Genomic DNA, 20,839 nt, shown 5'->3' on the forward strand with positions numbered 1-20,839 from the left:
TTCTACAAGTATTATTTATCTGCCAAATTTAATACCGTATCACTTTACCAAATCACAACAAATATGACACAGAGACAATTTGTTTAAGAAAAGTTTTACTAATGTGTTATTATTTCAGCAAAGTTATTGCAACAGGTTTAAAAGGCAGAGAGATACACTATCACAGGCTATAAAGTAACAAAGGAATTTTATACAATTAAAATATTACACAGACTGATGGGATTTACTGAATAACAGATCCATAAAAGAAACTAAATCTGAAAGATTAAATCCAGTATTAGCACCTACAGTATCTCTGAAAGTAAAACTTTTAACTGTTTCATTCTTTCCTATTTCTTAACTTTCTTGCAAATACAGTGCTCTCAAAACCCCGAAGATGAATGAAGGGCATAAGAAACCCTGACACTAAGAACATACAGCCAGAAGAACTATAAACACGAACTCGGACTTGAGAGTTTTAGTTGGAAATCACTGAACTTACTGTACTTGAACCAATCCTAAGATTTCTGTGCACTGAATACTGTATATGAGGAAAAGTCTATGAATCATAAGGTTTGCCAGTAGGGACAGTTAAAAATTAGCAATATACGGTATTATTCCTATCAAATTTTTTTCTCATAAGTTATATTTATAACAAAACTATAATTAAAATATTTATTATACTTGCTTATTACACATTCAGGGACACAGCAGGGACATTTATGTGTTTGATGGTTTAGCATCCACTTTATTGTGCTTACTTATTTTTGTAAGGAACACGCAACACATACTACATCTTCCCAACATTCAAGGTAATGCAATAACAAAATTCTCCAAAGAAAAATAACTGGAAATTGCATCAAATACTGTTTTAATTAGGAATAACTGTTATAATAGAACAAGTAACATTATACATTGTTTTTCCAATGAGCTTCCGTTGGAGAAACTGAACAGCAGAAATAGATCTTTAAGATTTTGGCCATGGCAAAACTGGTAGGTCTATGAGATCTGGGAGGTGCGTTAGCAAAACCACAGACACGGCCTACCTTTCACCAAAATCCCGGAGAAAAGCATTTTCTGAATTTGAGGGAAATAAAACTGAACACTGGCTAAGATGGGACTCACTGAAGTCTCAAGCCACCTGGGAAGCTGGCCCAGGAATGAGAGAACCACTGTCCTGGTGGCAGGTAAGAAATGAATTTTGTGTTGGGCTGACCAACGGCTTCTTTTATTAACGGCTTTGAATAAAAAAAGTGAAATGCTTCATTGTGTTTTCTCAGAAACTAATCAAGAGATTACAGAGTCCTACACAATTTGGAGACACAAAGTGGATGCTGAGTGACCAGAGGCCACTCCAGGTGTGGAATTTTAGAAAGTTAGTCCTTGGAGTAAATGGCACCGTGGCTCTGGCAGCAGATACAAAGGAATGATGCTCTGGAGAGGAGGTAGGGGACACTCTGCGATCGGCCAGTGGATAGATGAGGGTCCCAGCTGGAGGAGGGATCTGTAGTTAGGAAAAGGAGGAGTTTTAGAAAGGGATGCTAAAAATAACCTCTAAAACAAGTCTCTCACACCAACTGATCAGAGGTCCTAATAAGTGCGCTACGGTCTATCTAACAAAATACTTGGATCTGTACTAATTGACTAAGCAAGTACATAGCCCAGCAGTCCAGAAATGCAAGCCCTGTATATTTCTTATTCTTTTTTTTTAAGAAGGATGATTCTTTTTATTTATTTTGAGAGAGAGAGAGAGAGAGAGAGAGAGAAAACGAATGAACATGAATGGGGCAGAAAGCGAGGGAAAAAGAGAATCCCAAGCAGGCTCTGCACTGTTAGCATGGAGCCTGACATGGGGCTCGAACTCATGAACTGTGAGATCATGACCTGAGCCGAAACCAAGAGGCAGAAGCCTAATCAATTGAGTCACCCAGGCACCCCAAGCCCTCTATATTTCAATCTCTGACCAATCACGCCATAAAATATAGTACAGCACAGGGTGAAGTAGCAAATCTGGGGCCAGGCTGCCTCAACTGCTGCCTACTAGTTTTTAGCTTTAGATAAGTAACTTAAGTTCTCTGTGCCTGAGTTTCCTCATCTGAAAAAATTGGGATAATACTACCTACTTTGTAGTGTTGTTGTGATGATTAAAATTAAGCATTTAGAATAGTGCAGGCACATAATAAACACCAACAAAAGTTAGCTATTTTTATCACCACTAATTTATTGTGACAGAATGATACATTCCAATTTTTTAAATAAAGAAGATAATCCAAAGAGAAAACACCATCAATCTTTAATAAAGATATTTTAAGTGTTTTTTTAATAAAGGCCATCTCCATGATTTGTGTATTTTCTTTTTTTTGTTGTTGTTAAAATCATTAGCTCTCATATAATGCTTCAACCTGCAGAAAACTTAGAGACTTAAGAAAAATGGCAGAATCGAATTCATTATTCTTACAGTTTCTCCCCCTCCTCCAAGACCTCAGCCCATGCTAGATCCTGGCCTGAGGAACACACAGCTCTAAAAACTAAATTGAACAAAAATATTTGCATTCATGAAACTATCCAGAAGTTCCTAAAGTAAATCTTTCCCATTTCAAAATTTCACAGTTGCCTAACTATTGATAGATTAGTCTCTGGTGTGTAATTGCTCAAAACCCCACACCACCTCAGAAAGACATTATATTTAGCAATAATAGCTGCAAAACGAGTCATGACAAATGGGTTGTGCCAAGTCAACACAGCTGCAATTGATAAAATAAACTTATTCCAATGGCACATAACAAAAACCACACTTTAAGGTTCCCGGTTGCTCAACTGAGAAATGCCAGTTTGGAAATTGTACACGAGAAAGTGTATGAACAAGTAACACTAAGTGTTCCCAAACAAGTCCTTTTTAAAAGAAATGAAACACATGGCAGAGGATGTCATTATTTAGATTTTCGGCTTTCAAAGTCAAAGAATTCAGGTGACAATTTCACTAGTGCTAAAAGGTGGCAGCCTTGGAATGCTGGTTGGTTTATAGGGTTTGATAAATTGTGCAGGGGCAGACAAAATGTATTTTTAAAGAAAGTCTTGAAAAAGAAAAGGGGAAGATAAACAATAATCTGATGAACTCTTCCCTTTCCCCATGTTTCTGCTGCTGCAAGTACTTATACGAAGTATGGTGTAAAAACTGGTTTTCCGGTCAATCAGGCTTGGGTTCCTATCCCAAAACGTGTTAAACTGAATGATTTTGAGAACACCATTTAATCTGTTTGTACCTTGGTTTGCTCATCTCTGAAATGGAGAAAATACTTTGCAGAATTCTTATAAGAATGAGAAATACCATTTGTATAATACCTGGCACAGAGCAGGTGCTCTCAAAGTGGCAGTTATTATTGCTGTTGCCCTGGAAGGAAGAGTATGTCTGCTTTGGTAGCATCTGTTTCTGTGCTGTGAGTTAGTGACACATACCTGCAAACGGCCAATCAGGAAAGTACGGTAGCAGAGCACTGTAGAAAGTGTATGTGACTGAAATCAGCAGAAACCATGAGGTATGATTTTCTGTTACTTAGAAGGCTATGCTCATGTACTATGGCTTCCACGTGATTTGCTTACAGACTCCCATCAGTATTAACTAATGTATTTCTCACTTATTCAGAGTCATTATATGGATATAGAAGAACATAAATATTCTAAACAAAAGAATTACATTTATGGTTCTACCCACTAGGGGTATGGTTTCTTCTACAGGGCAATGAAGCCACTTAAATAAATGAAATATTCAGAATCTCCCCCTCCACTCTGAAATGTTTCTTTGGTTATTAAAGCCATTCATCATATGGGCAGGGCAATCGCTGAAATGATTTTTATATGCAAAATCCAACTATTTGAATGTCTAGGATTGCCCTGAAATACTAAAACAAGAACCCACCCCCCCCCCCCAAAAAAAAAACAAAACATGCCCTAAAACAAAGAAAACCAGTCTGAAAATAGTACAGGGGGAAAAAAATCAGGATTAAATTCTAGATCACCAAACGGAATTTGGGCTAAATATACATTTTAAATATAAAGCCAATACAGGGAATATGCCATAACCTAAAGATTTATTTACCATGCAGGAAAGAAAATTCACGCATGCTACAAATGATAAAAACTGCATATACGTCATATAATTTTATTTTTACCTTTAATTCGATGGTTTATCTCCCACTGCTCATGCCTCTGTCTTCATAAATGGTGATTTCAATCTAAACAGCATGGCTGTTAAGAAAACACACTGTAGAGTGGAACATATAAAAGGGGACCATGGCAAGATGGTGTGTGTGATCTGTGCACTTTGCTGTCAATTCGCTTTGCTCATTTTTAAATTATTAAGGATTTCTCCTACCCAAGTTAAACATGATGCTTTCTCCATCTTGCCAAAATCTTCAAGAAATATAACTGCCTGCAGTACTCCACATGTCCTCCCTCTCAAACACTGATTATTTATTTTTTGAAGAAAGAAAAAAAAATTCTGGAAAAAGATGCTATAGTGTAGAAGCTAGAGGGTTCTTGGCTGAGAACTGAAGGAGGTAATGAATTCAGGGGTTCAAAATGCCCTGAAATTATTTGCTAACTTTTTCCTGGGAGAGGGTTCATGACCTCTAAAAGTTTAAGAACCACTGCTGTGGAAGATAATAAAACTGCTGAAATTATTATCAGCTGGAAGGCCTGGGATTATCTGACCTAGGTTTTTAAAAAAATTTATTTTACTCATTACTCCAGTTATCAAGTTAAATTAGTTTTTTTGCAATTTTATTTACCAAATTCACTTAGTGAGTTTCAAAGCTTACTGCCTCTAAAAATATGCACAGTATGTCAAAGGTAATGAAATGATACATCTGGCAGCTGCAACTGATTTCAACTAGTCAGATGAACCCCCATGGAACTGCAATTCATTTGGATGACAAGTCTCACCACACATTATGAGTTTATGCATTTCAAAGAGGCTATAGGTTCAGAGTTTCTGCAGCTGAAATGCATTACTCATACCACCCCCATTATTACTACAAGATGCCCTCAGAACCACCAAGAAAGACGGTAACCAGAATATTAAACAATCCAGAGACCTGCACAATTGCAAAGGAAGGAGACTTGCTTTAAGAAAAATGTTGGAGACAAGAGGCTTATGGTAGATATGCAATTCACACAGAAGATTCCTAGGGCAAATAAATACATGAGAAAGGAGTTAAATTCTCTCCAGGTGATGCCCAAGAGTACTGTCAAAATTTTCTTTTTATAGATATTTAGACCTTATGATCTGGACTAAAAAGATACAACTCGAAGTCCTCTCTCAATGGGATCTGTCAGGAGGAGGCCTTGGGGAGCATATATCTTCTCATTCTGCTCTTGAATGTATTTGGACACTTTCTTCAGAACCTGACAGAAAAGAAACACCACAGCTTTTTATGCATCATCAGATTTTACCTTAGGTAGCAGCTGGATCTCCAAATACTCAGGCAGTGGAATTAGTTTTCAAAACCAGAAATAGATATTCATATGGAGGGATACAGCTCTGAGTATGTGGCACACACCAGTTGTACACAACATTCAGCACAGTTTGATGGACTCGGCGAGTCACAAGTTATCTTCAATACGGTGAAAGTGCAAATGCACACAAAAGCATGAGTGCCGGCCCCTCCTCCCTGCCCCCTGTCGTCTCAATCCTGGATACAGAGAAATAAGTGGATGCTCACATACACAAAAGTTAGTTGTACTTTTCCCTTTCCCACTCATAATGTGTTGTCAGTGTGATACCTTCTAATACCAAGAGTAGTTCTTGGCCTTCCGCCCCCTTTAACACTGAAGAACTGCTGTTTCTCTTGTTTGTATGTTTTCATCAATTGTAAGTAATGATACAAAGTTGGCCCATAACAAAAGATAGAAGATAGCCCAGTTAGTTTAAAACGGAAAAGTTTATTTCCTTTGTAAAGCACGTGACTGTCAGTGGCTATGGAGTTTCTGATGTCAAGTGTCTTCCATCATTTCCGTGTCTGCATATAGTGCTACTCTGTAGTTTGCTCTTGTGTCCTCGATGGGAACTTCAATTTATAAGTTTAGCATTAAGGTTGTAAAAGTCAAAGCAAATGCAGACAAAAACCAGATAGGATACAAAGGAACTTCTGGAAATTGCCAAATCTCCAGCTTTAATAAGGGCAATTTTGAGACGGATAAGCTAGGGGAAAATAAATCTTAAAAGTTATATACAAAATCAAAGAGTTACATGTTTTATTTCAGATTCAAAGTCATCATAATGACCCTTTTTTTGGCTCTAATGTTCAAAAAGGCTTTGATCCAGTTTTTTAATTACTATATATTTTCTTAAATTCATACTACCAGAATACAATAAAGTCACATATAAGCGCAATCACAACATAAAGGGGAAAAAGAACTGTATGAAAATAGTTGGAAATTAAAAAACAATTTAAGAGTGGGTCTACAATGCACTGGGGCAAACTAACAAAATTAGGATGCTACAATTTAGGTACTTTCGTATAAACTGATTTAGAATTTAAAACACTAGGTAGTCTGTATAGTGGATTTTCTTACTGAAGGAAAGTGAAATTTAAATAAATTCATTCAAGTTACATCTTTGGGAATACTACAATCTCATGTTCTAAAAGAGCATGATATCATTAAAAGAGCAGTCTGCAGGGTTAAGTAGTGAATTAAGAATACCACCACTTCTGGGGCAGCTGGGTGGCTCAGTCGATTAAGTGTCTGACTTCGGTTCAGGTCATGATCTTGCAGTTTGTGGGTTCGAGCCCTGCATCTGGCTCTGTGCTGACAACTCAGAGCCTGAAGCCTGCTTCACATTCTGTCTCCCTCGCTCTCTGCCCCTCCACAACTCATGCTCTCTCTCAAAAAATAAACATTAAAAGAAAAAACTTAAAAAATACCACTTCTAAAGATTTTTTTTTTTTTTTTTTTTTTTTTTTTTACCTAATTACCTGAAGTAATACAAATATCATTCTATTTTCAACTCACAAAGAACCTGAGTAATGCTTGGTCTTTATGGGCAAAAAAAAATCTTAGGTACTTTTTATCAGTTTATCAATCATGCTAAAATAACAAATGTAAGGAAGTAGCCCATAAAGGTGACCAAGTCAGGACTCTTAATCTTCTGTCCAGTTTCTTTCCCAGCTTATCTGACAGAACTGGAAATTGGAGAGTCGGTGTACCCTCACTCCAGTACCTTTACACTAGGGGGTGGCAGTCAGAAAAGCGTCTGCATGGCTGGTTGCAAAGAAAGGATTCCTTCAGAACAGCTTTCCTCCCTCACTCCTTGGGCACAGGTTACGGGCAAAGAAATAGCATGCCTTTATTTGATTCAAGCATTAACTTTGATGTGCAAAGTTTTTACTTAAATTTTAATAACATTCATGTGCACTTAGGTATCAGTTCAGAAACAAAACAATGTCTTCTTTTTGCATAAGCTCCAAATCCTCTTAATATTGCTCTGGGGAAGGCAGGACTGTCTTAGTCTCTTCAGCAACAAGAAAGCTTTAACATGAGTAAACTCACACTGCGTCCCAGGCAGGACAAATCAGCATGCTCACTCCTAGGAAGCTTTATGTTGACATTTTGCTCACAGTTTATTATTTTTGGTAAATCAATGTCAAAACAAACAAGAATATTGGACAAAATTATCTGTTATCCTCAAACCCTCAACAAAACCTCAATCTGTGTAATATTTACAAAGCTGAAGACAATCCAACCTCAGCAAAGACTATTTATTATCCTCCTTGAGAATATTAAACTGGAGAAAGCCTCAAGAAGAAATACAGACCTTTAAGAAAAACTATCCTAAGTGCGGCTAAGCAAGAACAGCAGGATCTTAGTATTTTCAGAAAATATCTAAGTTCCTTCTAATTTGTTCCTTTTACAGATTACAGCACATAAGCAGAAAGGATGTTATGAACCAGGCAGACAGCTACTGCGAGGAGAAGCTTCTACAAGCCCATTTGTTCCCCAATTATAATGGGCAGCAACAATAGAGAAAACACTGAAGTCTTTATCTTCATTTTAAATCAATAAATAGCACATTACAGGGGAAAAAAAGCATGATTGTTCTAGTGAGTTTTAAAAGGCTTATTTACAGTTTCAAAAAATTTAACCCACATGACAAAGCGTAAGTACTATTATATTAGGCTTTCTGTTTGTAGGTTAAAAATTTTAGTCTTTAAAACAATACAGACTAAATGACTCAAGCCTGTCCTTTCATAAAGTAGAAAATAATAGCACAGAAATTCCTAAGGGACAAACTGGAGGGAGGGAGAAGGCAGCTTTTCTTACACTTTTATCATTTTATCAAAACTACAAATATACATTAAAAATTTTTCTTTTGAAAGTATAAATACATTATATCTTAATTAGGACCATTCCAGCTGTTCACTTTGCGTGATCTAGTTATTCATTGTCCAGTAAAATCACCTACTTAAAACATGTAGCCACACCTTAAATTTTGGTTTCTTGACTAATTTTATTTGGTCTTTACTTGCTTTATAAAACCCCGTAAAAAGAAACTTTGGTTAGACATATAAAGTAGTGCCTTCTATATTGCCTATGAACCTAAGTGAAAACATATATTAGGATCAATATATTTCCACTTTATTTCTGATACTGAGAACTGCCTTTCAAGACTAGTAATTAAAGGGATATATATATATTTTAATTAATTAATTAATTAATTTTTAGTAGGCTCTGCACCCAATGTGGGACTTGAACTCACAACCCTGAGATCAAGAGTTGCATGCTCTACCAACTGAGCCAGGCAGGTGCCCCCAGTCAAAGGGATTTTAATTAAAAGCTACCAAAAGTTTTAGCAGCTAAATAAGCCAGCAGCTGCTAAAAAAGATTACTCATATTTGAAAAAAAATTGTATATGAGTTCACAAATACCTGATTAAATCATGTATGTGTGTATATATGTAAACACTTAAGTTAGTGTATGTGTATATATGTAGATACACTAAATTCTCACTTATTTTAAAATTTTATTTTTATAATTATATCTCTATTTTTATTTTATTTTAGAGATAGAGAGCACATGCACACACTTGTGCAAGGGAGAGAGGGAGAGAGAGAAAGAGAGAGAGAGAGAGAATGAGAGAATCTTAAGCCGACTCCACGTTCAGTGCAGAGCTCAACGTGGGGCTCGATCCCACAACCCTAGGATCATGGTCTGAGCCAAAATCCAGAGTCAGATGCTCAACCGAGTCACCCGGGTACCTCTTAAAGATTTTATTTTTAAGTAATCTTCACACCCAACGTGGAGCTCGAACTCGCAGCCCCAAGATCAAGAGTCGTTCGCTCTACTGACTGATCCAGCCAGGTGCCCCTTATATTTACCTTAAGAAAACACTATTTATTATTAAGCATCTACCATATGTAAGACAATACATTAATTCTAATACCCATTTTATAGTTGAAAGAATTCAGATTAATTTGTCCATGATCCTATAATTAGTGAATGACTTGGCTGGAACCCAATTACCCATTTCTTTTTACAACTGACATTAGAAGGAGGTTTCTGTATCTATTTCAGTAAATGCACATGGATAAATAAAAGTTAACTGAAATCGTATCAACAAATGTGAAATGTAGTGAAATGACAATGTCATCTCTTGTCTGGATTTCTATGGAGCATTGTACCTGGTTTCCCTACTTCCACTTTTGTATCTTTTTTTCCCTCCAGAGCAAAGAAAGTGCTTTAAAATGAAAATCTGATCATATCACTCTCCCGCTTAAGACCTTGAAATAGCTTCCCCCCTGCACTGAAAATAAAGTCTGAACATCTTTCCATGGACTACACACTCCTACATGACACAGCTCCTTCCTTACCTCTCCAAATTCACCTACAGCCCCTCTCTTCCACACTGGCCTTCTTACAATTCCCAGGACCCATCATGCTCTCTGGGCCTTTTTATTTACCATCTCTCTGCCTGAATGGTCTGGACGATTTGTAGCCTTCACTTAGCAGCTTAAATGTTACCATTTCAGTGGCCTTTTCTGACCACACAATCTAAATTAGGTCTCTCCTATTATTTTCTATCATGGGAAAGTTTGTTTTCTTCAAGACGTTTATTGCCATTAATAATTTAGTTGGTTCTGTTTCCTTAACATCAGTTGTTACCACTAAATTATAAATACTACAAGGTCAGTAACCATGTTTGTCCTATTCCATTATATCCCCTGTGCATTGTTTAGCACATAGTAGGCTTTCGATAAATATTTATCAAATGAATGAAACCCTTGTCCCTTCACTCAGCAAGTGTACTATTAAAGAGAAGCTGCTAAGACAAAACACAGACTGAAAGCTGATACTGATCCTTTACAACTTCTGATTTTGAATATTAAACAGGAATGAAAGTCGGCTGCTTCTCTGTATAATATGGAGAAAAATATAACAACTAATTTAGTTATTTAGATATACCCTTTTTAGTAACACTAACACAATTCATGTCAGGATGCTAATGAATATGGCAGCATCTCCAGCCAGTAACTCACAAAAATAATTTAGCTGCAACTCTCTGCTCTCTACTACACAGAGTGCAAGACAATCACGGGGACAGTTCTGTTGTGTGGGGTATAGTACAGATACCTGTATAGCATTTCAGTTGCTAAACATGCTCAAAATTAAATGATGTATTAGGGGTTTACTCTGATTTGCTTAAATTCATTCAATACATATTCAGTGAGCACCTAATGCACCCAGGGCATGGTGTTATGCATGAAGAGGGACACAAAACAGTTAAGGCACTGTCCTTGACCTCAAGAAAAATACATACTTAAAGGGCAAATAAGAAAGCAAACTGCTACATTCAAAAGTCCAGAGAGGTAAGTGCCAGGACAGAGACATAAATAAAATGCGGGGATACATAGGTCAGAAAGATACTAATTAGAAGAGTAAGGAAAGGTTACAGGACAGAGGCACCTAAGGGTTTGGTGAGACTTGAACACAGGGAGAGTGGCACTATAGGTGGAGGAAAACCTAGGAGGGTACGCTTGGTGCCCAGCGAGGAAGTGGGTTTGGCCAAAAGATACAGGGAGAAAGGGGCGGGAGAAAGCTGGAAAGGGAGGCCTGAGGTCAGGTGGAGAAAGGGCTTGAGCTTTACTCACTGGCAGCGAATGGGAAGCCAGGAGAGGCCTCCGAATTTATAGGAGTGCTAGGGGAAGAAATGCAGTGTCCATGAAGGCAGCAATGGATGGTTTGGACAAGTGAAAGATTGGAAGAAATGAAACTCATCACACTATTTCGACAGTCTAAGAGGTAATAAGGGCGTACATTAGAAAAGTGGCAGAAGAAATCATGAAAAGTTAATGAATGGGAAAATGGCAGATATTTCAGTCTTTGACAACTGATAAATTTTTCCCTCTTCTTCATCCCCCACACCTAAAGATGGTACTGAAAAAGGAAGGGTGTTATTAAACAAAATGGGGAGGTGTGAGGTTTGCCTTTTGGACATCTACATTGAGAAGCTGGCACCTCCAGGTCTAGCAGGCAGTTGCAAAGAGAAGAGAAGATCTCAAGCTGGAGGATAAGACTGAAGACAGAGACTTGGGGAAAAAAGTAAAAGGATTCTCAAAAAGCTAGATAGAATGAGAATACAGATCTTCTACAATCTTAAGCGTAAGTCAATTTGAACATTGGTATGTCAACTCTATGTTAACAGATGAATTTTGACTGGTTTCTGAAGACTCAGGAATCTCTACTATGTGCTCTCTACACAGGAGCAATGACAGAATTTGAATTATTATTATAAATGCCCCTTGAAATTTTATGGCAACTGTTACCATGTAAACATGAATATATCAATTCACCTTTTTTATGATTTTAAGAGATTTTGTGAAAACAAAGGTTGGCTCACCTTCTCATAATGAGTTTCCATGCATAAGAAGATGGTGTAGGCTGTTAGGCAGGCCAAACAGCCTTCAAGATATGATTGGCCCCCAAGCTTCTCTGCTTCTGCATAAAGGTTATTTAGAGTTCGAACTGTTTCTTCAAACTGCTGCCTATCAATCTGTATGGAAAAAAGAATTTAAAGTAAGTTTTGGAAAAAAGATCAGCCACTCACTAATGCTGGCTATCACTAATTGATTCTGCTGTTCTGTCAACATTCTTATCTAATAGTTGGCAAACCTCCTGGATGATTAAATCAGGACCTATGTTACTGAAACTGCTTTTTTTTTTTTTTTTTTTTAAATCTTATCCCTTTTATGGACACTGGATATCTTCAAGGCTCAGTATGGTGTCTCTTTATTCTCTATACTCAGTTTCAAGTAACTTAATAAAATTATACAATCCTTCCATTTTCCATTCACTTATATTCACATTTACTGAGCACCTATCATCAGATGTTAGGACAGGCCTTTGAGGAAGAAGAACAAAACACTCAGTCCTCCAGGAGTTGACAAGTCATGTAAGCAGAACAGGTATGTAAACATAAAGACATAATAAATTGACAAAGTACTACAGTGGGCACATAATAAAGTATGGCGGGAGCACAAAAGGAAGGAGAAGTTCTCTTTATCTGGAAAGGACAGGTAATCTTTTTATTGTTTTAAAGTTTTTTTTAATCTAAATTCCAGTTAGTTAACATACAACGTAATATTAGTTTCCGGTGTACAACATAGTGATTCAACGCTTCCATACATCACTTGGTGCTCATCACAAGTGCATTCCTTACTCTCCATCACCTGTAAGTTGGTTTGCCTCTCTCTCTAAGAGCAGGTAATCTTAAATTGAGTCTCTAAACACTGGAATTTACTAAAAGCTCACACTGAACAAGGCAAAATCTCAAACTATCACACAATTCTTCACACCAAGTCATTCCTGTTACCCTTCTATTCAGTGACACCATTATCCCATATTGACCCTAATACTACCATTGTCTTCCATTTTCACTCTAATCATCTGCTTTCACTTTCTTCTGCTAACAGTACTTTCACATCTCAGTGCTCTACCCTAGGATTTTCATCCCATTAGTAGAGTATTTCATGCCACACTATCATTCTTGGCAACAAAGGACAACTTATCTGTCCTTACTATAGGACCCCTCTCACACAAACTCCCTTATTCCTGAAACGAGTAGAGTAACTCCTTACATATGAATTCTCTCCTTTATGAAGTCTATACATATAGACTCAGAAAAAAGTCAAAGGACTTCAATATACAGTTTGAGACAAAACAGTCCCACGAACATAATTTTTTAAAATGTAAAACAATTTATGGTCATCATCCTTAAGCTATTAAAACCCTTTAGGTTAGAGGCAGTTGTGATCATTGTTTTGTTCTGCGTGTGGAAAAACTGTGAGGATGCGGTGAGCCAACGGCATGAAAAACTTTAATGTGAACCTTAAAATGGTGGTGGCTCTCCTGCTTTTTCAATAGGAACTACTTTTAATTTCCTAGACTATTAAGAGCTTCTGAAAAGGGCTGGATGGGCAGAGATGGTGCGGGAAGCCGCCACTTGAAGAACGGTCATTTGGAGAATTGACGTCAGAGTTCTCATTCCCTGAAAATGAATTCTATTCACTCTGCAAACAAATATTTGTAACAAATTGTTATCTTTACCTAATTATGCCTAAAATAACACCTTCAGTTTGTCACATCAGCAAATCCACAAAAGTCTAAATAATTTCAAACACTCACAATTGATTTACTTAAATGTTATGATCTGATAAGGAAGGTTCCATGAATTATTTACATTTCTTTGGCCTTGTGATTCAAAACCATGGGCTCCAACCCAGAAACATCTTCTTTCAGATCAGAATGACTGATCATACTAGAAACATGAATTCTTAAAAAAGCTATTCCAAGACAGTAATGCTTTATAGGATGGAAACAAATCATAGATCATTAAAGAAAAACAAACAAACCAACCCACCAACATTAAGGACTTTTTTAAAAGGTTAAAAAAGAAATTTAAAAAGTCAAGAATTTCTTTGAAAGCTTACTAAAAAAGAAAAGGGGAAAAAAGGTAAACAGCATGGCAGACAGCAGCAAGGGCAAAGGACCTAACATATGAGGGTTCAACAGAACAAATGTGCGCATTTTTCTTTCACTCCCTTCACTATAAAAAATACCTTTCAGTATTCTCTCTTGGGTACCTGAAGACTGATATAGATGCTATGACAAAATTGGGAGATTTGTGAAGTGGGAGCCCAACATAAATTTGGACTAATAAACATTGAAAATCAGAACGGAAATAGGAATCAGACTCCTTTTCCCAGAATTTTTGTTTCTTGTTGAATGATGTGGTAGAAAGCATGGGGCTGAAGCTTAAAGTGATCACAAGTCAAAGGTAATTTCTATGAACCAGATGCAGACACATATTTTAAAGGTATGTAGGGGAACAAATGCTTCAATTGTAGTTTACTCATTTCTCTCCTACCCAGACCCAGGGTGTCTAGATGTCTGTATTTTGGCTAAAGTGAGACTAAGGCTTTCTTTAAGAATTGTCCTGGCAACAAAGTACTTAAGCATCAAAGTATTACATTCTAACAGGCAACGGAAAAAGTAAACTTGTTAACAGGCAGAACGTGCCCTCACTCTGAGATTAAAGGGTACAAATGCCTGCGTGTGTGTGTGTTGCTTTAAAGTAATACAAAACATTGTATATTAGTTTCTTCCTCTATTAAATTGCCAAGTGTGATGTTCTCACAAAAGGAAAATCAGCCCCAGTGGCAGAGCAATCAGTACAATTTCTAGGGTAAGGAGTAGAGAAACAAAGACAGAAACCTTCCAATTTTCCATCAAACAAAGCAAGGAAAATTTAAACCTGTAATTTAAATTTGATTTCAACACATTAAAAGAAAAATCAAAAGCTCTCCCAAGCAGTTTAAAGCATAAACTAGTGTTTTAGCCCAAACATTTAAAAAGAAAAAAAGAAGAAAAATCCCTCAAAGACACAACTGAACAGCACTAAATAATACTCCATATAGTACTCAGAGTCATAAGCAGTTCTGGTCTATAATCTGAAGTCAAAGAAGTAAAAAGGCCTCCAGAATTTAGAAACATCAATTTTCTATAAAAATCAGTGGAGTACTGTGACTACATTGTGTTTCTGTATTCAGACTATAAAATAAAGGCTCTACCACACAGAGTGGAAGGCTAATGTGTTTCTGCATACATATATTTGGCTTAGTTATGAGTTAGAAGTTTGACTTTAAAACCTTTAAACAAAGAAATCTTGTAACATCCAAGTAAGTGTATAGTTTACACTCTGATTTGAAAGTACATAAATAGTGTACATCAGACTTTCCATAAAAGGCTTGCAAATAAAACATTTGATCCATTTCATACAAACCCTAACACAGAAAACATGTATGTTAACTGTGATGTTAAATTATTTAAAGAAAAAAAAAACATTTGGTAGCTCTAGCCAGCAGGCATTGTGCTCAATTTCTACCTCTTCAAACCACAGTGGAAATGTCCAGCCAGTGTCAAGCTGAGTTAACTCATAACATCGCAATGATAAACTGTAGCATTTATGTGGCATTTCACAGACAAACTAATATGAAACCTTCTTTAAAAGGCATATCTGATCTGGGGCACCTGGGTGGCTCAGTCTTATTAAGCGTCCTACTGCGGCTCAGGTCATATCTCGCAGTTTGTGGGTTCAAGTCCCGTGTGGGGCTCTGTGCAGACAGCTCAGAGCCTGGAAGCCGGGTTCCCATTTTGTGTCTCCCTCTCTCTCTCTGCCCCTCCTCTGCTCATGCTCTTTCTCTCTCTCTCTCTCTCTCTCAAAAATAAATAACATTCAAAAAAAAAAAAAAGAAAGAAAGAAAGAAAGAAAGAAAAGAAAAGCATATTTGATCTTTCATTTGCATTTAAAGAAACATACTTGGGTCACTAACTTGACCACAGTGTTGAAGGACACTATAATTGATATACATTGATTTCCCAAACTTGGCAATCAGGTAGAACAACCTACCTTGTTACAAACTGATTTTAAAGGACTGCTACACATTTCTCTAGCACAGACTCATCTACACCCACTTATCCCATGACCAGTATTTCTTACGCCCACACCCACAGCACACCTCATCACCTCAGTCGCTCACTTCCCAATCAAGGAGAAAAGAGCACAAAACTCTGCTTCCATCTTACCAGAAACTGACCTCTGAAAAGTAAACTGAATGTAAGGTAACATGGCTCAAGACCAAAAGATCTTTCTTTGGGTAGGTGAGCACATGCGGGCCCAAGAAAACACAGTCACATATGCTCACTTCATTGTACTTTTAAAATAAAATTCACTGACTTTTTCCCCCCTAACTCTTAAGAAAGAGGAAACAGTGCCTTCTTCCATTTCTGTGTGCAGAGTTGTCTGAGGGACCTATATCCTGAGGACAGTTTCAATATGCAAGCATCACAACGCAGGTGGCTCCCAGTGATCTTAACTGGGAACAACAAGTTGAAGGCCTTGTTCGGAGATATTTCCCTGTCCAGGCCGATCTACTGTTCTAGGTTTTTCAGGTTCCAAGAAAGCCTGTCTGTAACTGTCTGGCACAGCATTTAATAAGCCCTTTCTGCTGAGCAGTGCGACCAGCACAATGGCCACAAACGCCAGTCACAAGAATGATGATGATTACTCTTGCGTGGCGAAGTAGGAGGTCACAGTTTACAACATGCTGAGTTAGGTGGCTTGGAACCTCAGGAATTAGTTCCTCATCACTGTTGTCAATAACCCGGGTGGAGGTGTGGAGACGGCCGGGTAAGAAGACAGCTGGCTGGGTACAGATTCCCGGCACTCGGCACCACCGAGTTCTGTAAGGCCATCACACTCAGGGGCTTGGCTTTATTCGTCCTCCTCCAAACACCGCATCTTGCTTAGTGGCCCTCCTTTGACCAAGGCACCTCCTTTGCCCGCCCCTCCTCAGAACCGCGAGGCAGGCATCAAACGGGTCTGGTGTCGGCCCATACTCCCTCCCGTCCCTGAAGAGTCCCCCTCCCTCGCCCCAGAGCAGGTGTGGGGAGCCAGTCTGCGTACCCGGTTCTCCAGCTCGGCGGGGAACTTGGTCTGGAACTGGCAGCGTGTGCCACTGCTGTAGTCTCGCTGAATGAATACCTTCCCGGACACCGGCGCCTGCTGCGGCCTCATGGCGAGGACAGGACGGGCACGCTGCGGGTTCGGGGAGACACCAGCCACGGGTCAGATCCCCGGCCTGGACCAAAGACAGCCCCCCACCCCCCCCTCCCACCGGCCAAAGCAGCCCAAGGCCTCTTCCGCCCCACTCCCCTTCACCCATGCTGTCACCGCGGGCCTTTAGCTACAGCCCCGGCCCAGGCCCCGCGGCCCCCACAGCCCGGTTCGGCCCGGGAAACACGAACCCGCCTCCTCTGCCCTCCAGCTGCAGTCGCACCGCCTACGCCGTCACTTACGTCTTGCCGCAAAAGACCTCTTTCCCCGCCCCTCAGCTCGGCGTCCTGCCTCGAGGCGAGGACCCACCCTCTCCTCGGCCGTAAAGCGACTCTGGTGAGGCTGCGCGCTGCGGGGTGGAGGCGCGCTCAGCGGGCGGGGCCCAGGCTGACTCCGCCTCCCGCCCCTCCCGGAGGAGTCAATAAGGAAGGAAAAGCCTGGGCGGGGCGTGGAAGGGGAGAACTTTGGAGGGCGGTGTCTTGCCGACGGTTGCTGAGGTCTAAAACTCGGGATTTTCCCCGTTGTGTCATTTCCTTGTCACATTGTGTCATTTCCCTATTGATCGTCCAGGTAGTTTTTGATCACTGTTGTAAGGTGTTATTTTCACTCTTGATTGGATGTCCTAGCTTGCACGTGAGACACCACCCAACTCTATACCAAACAAACTGCTCACACAAATTTGTAAACAGAAAACAGAAGCCTAGGGACCCTTTTGGCAAAGGGGTGGGAGGAAGAGAGGACAAAGAACCTGCTTGGGCTTTGTCATCCAGCATCCTTCCTCCCATTCTCTGAGGTGTTACTGATCCTCCTACCCCAAGATTTTCATCCAGTACCCCAGTCTACATCCCTCAGGTGGCCTGAGAGGACAAGCAGTTCTCATTTCCTTGACCACTGGGGCTCTCACTTAACTCAGCATACTTTTGCAAGGCAGCCAAGGAAACCCCACCTTAAACTTGTCTGCTGGTGCTGGCTGATGTAACTTGTTAGCACCACTGTCTCATCCTGAATTTTATATATTTTAAGAATATTCTTTTACTGTATTTTTAAAAGTTTTATGGAAATATAAATAGCATACAATAAACGCAATGTATTTGAAGTGGACAATGTAATAAATTCTGACATATATATACAACCATGAAATCATCATCTCATCATATCAATCAAGATTGTGAACATTTATCTCCCTCAAAATTTGAGATTCCTTATGCTCCTTTGTAATCCCTCTGCCCTATCCTTACCCAGCTCCTTTTCCCCAGGCACTGATCTGCTTTCTGTCACTATATGTTAGTTTGCATTTCCTTGAATCTTATGTAAAATGAATCATACCATTTGCTGTCTTTCACATAGACAGTATTTTGAGATTCATCTGTCGTGTTATTATGAATTCATTCATTTTTGTTGCTGGATAGTATTGCATTGTATGGATTTCCTATTGTTTGTTTATTCATTCATCTGTTGATGGACTTTTGAGTTGCTTCCAGTTTGGGGCTATTACAAATAAAGCTGCTATTGGACATTCATATTCAAGTCTTTGTATGGACATATGATTTCATTTCTCTTGGCTAAATATCTAGTGTTTAACTTTTTAGGAAACTGTCGAACTATTTTCCAAAGTGGTTGTACCATTTTACATTCACACCAATAGTATATGAGGGTTGCCCCATGTTTGTATAGAGATATCCTCTTGTAGTTATACATTTCATTTTTCTATGACTAATGATTTTGAACATCTTTTCATGTACTTATTTGCCATTCCTATATCTTCTTTGATGAAGTATTTGCTCTAGTTTTTTTGCAATTTGTGTTTGTTTTCCAATTATTGAGTTTTGAGAGTTTTGTTGTATATTCTAGAGAATAGTCCTGTATCAGATATACAATTTGCAATCTTCCCCGCCCCTCCCCCCCCATTCTGTGGCTTGACTTTTCACTCTCTTAACATATCCTTGGGTTTGGAACACATTAGGGTGCAGATATCTCGGGAAGGGCATTATTCTGCCTACCACAGGTATGGATTTAAGTTCATTTTTTCTCCTCATATAATTATCCAGTTATTCCAGCATTATTTGTTGAAAAGGCTCTCCTTTCTCCACTTCATTGTCCTTATAGCTGTGTCAAAAATCAGTTTTTTATATGTATATATGTGGCCATTTCTGGATTTTCTATTCTGTTCTATCATCTGACCCTGTTTTGCATTAAAGACTAGGGTTTGTCTCTGAAGTTGATACTTTTTTACTGATTCAGTAAGATCTCCTTGACCTCTAGCCCCTAGTAATCACCATTATACTGTCTGTTTCTGTGAGTTAGACTTTTTTTTTTTTTAGAGTCCACGTATCACTGAGATCATACAATATTTGTCTTTTTGTTTGACTGATGTCACTTAGCATAATGTCCTCTAGATTCATTTTAGGTTGTTGTAAATGGTAGGGTTTTCTTTCTCATGGCTGAATAATATTCATATTATATATATTACATATAATATACCTATTATATATATATATATATATATATATATATATAAATAGTTATATATGACATTTTCTTTACCCATCCATCTGACTATGGACATATAGGTTGTTTCCATATCATGGCTATTGTGACTAATGCTGCAATTAACATAGGAGCACAGTTTTGTCTTTGAGATACTGATTTCATTTCCTTTGGAAATGAAATACCCAGAAGAAGGGTTGCTGGACCACATAGCAGTTCTATTTTTAATTTTTTGAGGCAACTCCATGCTGTTTTTCATAGTGGTTGTACCAATTTACATTCTCACCAACAGGGTGCAAGGGTTTCCTTTTGTCTACATCGCCCCCCCACCCCCCCACCCCAGCACTTGTTGTGTGTTGTCTTTTTGCTAAAAAGCCATGCTAACAGGTGTGCGGTGTTATATCATTGTGGTTTTGATTTGCATATCCTGGGTGATTACTGATGTTGAGCACCTTTTCATGTACCTGTTGGGCATTATGTGTCTTCTTTGGGAAAATGTCTATTCAGATCTTTTAATCCATTTTACAATTGGATTGTTTACTTATGCTTTGCTATTGTGCTGTATGAGTTCTTTATCTATTTTGAGTATTAAACCCTTATCAGATATGTGGTTTGCAGATATGTTCTCTTATTCTGCAGATTACTTTTTAAATATATTAATTGTTTTGTTTCGCTCTGCAGAAGCTCTCTAGTTGGATATAGTTCCACTTGTTTATTTTCGTTCTTCTTGCCTGTGCTTTTGTTGTCATGTTCAAGAAATCATTGCCAACACCTATGTCAAGGAGCTTCTCCCAGTGTTTTCTTCTAAGAGTTTTATGGTTTCAGGCCTTTCTTTCTTTGGCAGCATTCCATGCAACCGAGGAAGCTGGGCTCTCTTTCACATGCTCTCACTTTCCCTGAGGGAGAAATCACAGGCTGGGAATGTCTCTCTTGGCAATTAGCTGTGCATCTTTGGGGGAGAGGTGGTGCAGGTAAAGTGAAGCTGTTCCTTTTATCCTCTTCAATATGTCCAGTCTTGGATTCTTTCTTTCTCTCTTTCTTTCTTTCTTTCTTTCTTTCTTTCTTTCTTTCTTTCTTTCTTTCTTTCTTTCTTCTTTCTTTCCTTTAAAGGTGTGCTGGAACTTCTCCACTGGACTCCCAGACCTACCCAAAAACACTCTCATCCTTGGATGACTGTCAAAATTGGTGTTCTTTGGGGTAAAAGAC

At 38.6% G+C, this 20,839-nt stretch overlaps 1 protein-coding gene across 5 annotated transcripts; it reads right to left on the reverse strand.

Moving 5' to 3' along the window:
- Nucleotides 1-78: 78 nt before the first annotated feature.
- GOLGA7 (golgin A7) lies at nt 79-17,508 on the reverse strand. Of its 5 annotated transcripts, none has more exons than XM_027071181.2 (6): nt 17,338-17,451; nt 16,997-17,128; nt 11,873-12,025; nt 5,281-5,382; nt 4,149-4,211; nt 79-1,483 (listed from the first exon to the last, which is right to left on the reverse strand). In XM_027071181.2, the coding sequence occupies exons 2-5, from the start codon at nt 17,105-17,107 to the stop codon at nt 4,164-4,166; spliced, it is 414 nt and encodes a 137-aa protein (XP_026926982.1). In that variant the 5' UTR covers nt 17,108-17,128; nt 17,338-17,451; the 3' UTR covers nt 79-1,483; nt 4,149-4,163. The 5 variants fall into 5 exon arrangements, with proteins under 5 accessions (XP_026926982.1, XP_026926988.1, XP_026926976.1 ...); XM_027071187.2 differs by having other exon boundaries at nt 4,149-4,216; XM_027071175.2 differs by lacking the exons at nt 4,149-4,211; nt 5,281-5,382 and having other exon boundaries at nt 17,389-17,508.
- Nucleotides 17,509-20,839: the final 3,331 nt, after the last annotated feature.

This window comes from Acinonyx jubatus, chromosome B1 (genome assembly GCF_027475565.1).
Source record: "Acinonyx jubatus isolate Ajub_Pintada_27869175 chromosome B1, VMU_Ajub_asm_v1.0, whole genome shotgun sequence".
NCBI lineage: Eukaryota > Metazoa > Chordata > Mammalia > Carnivora > Felidae > Acinonyx > Acinonyx jubatus.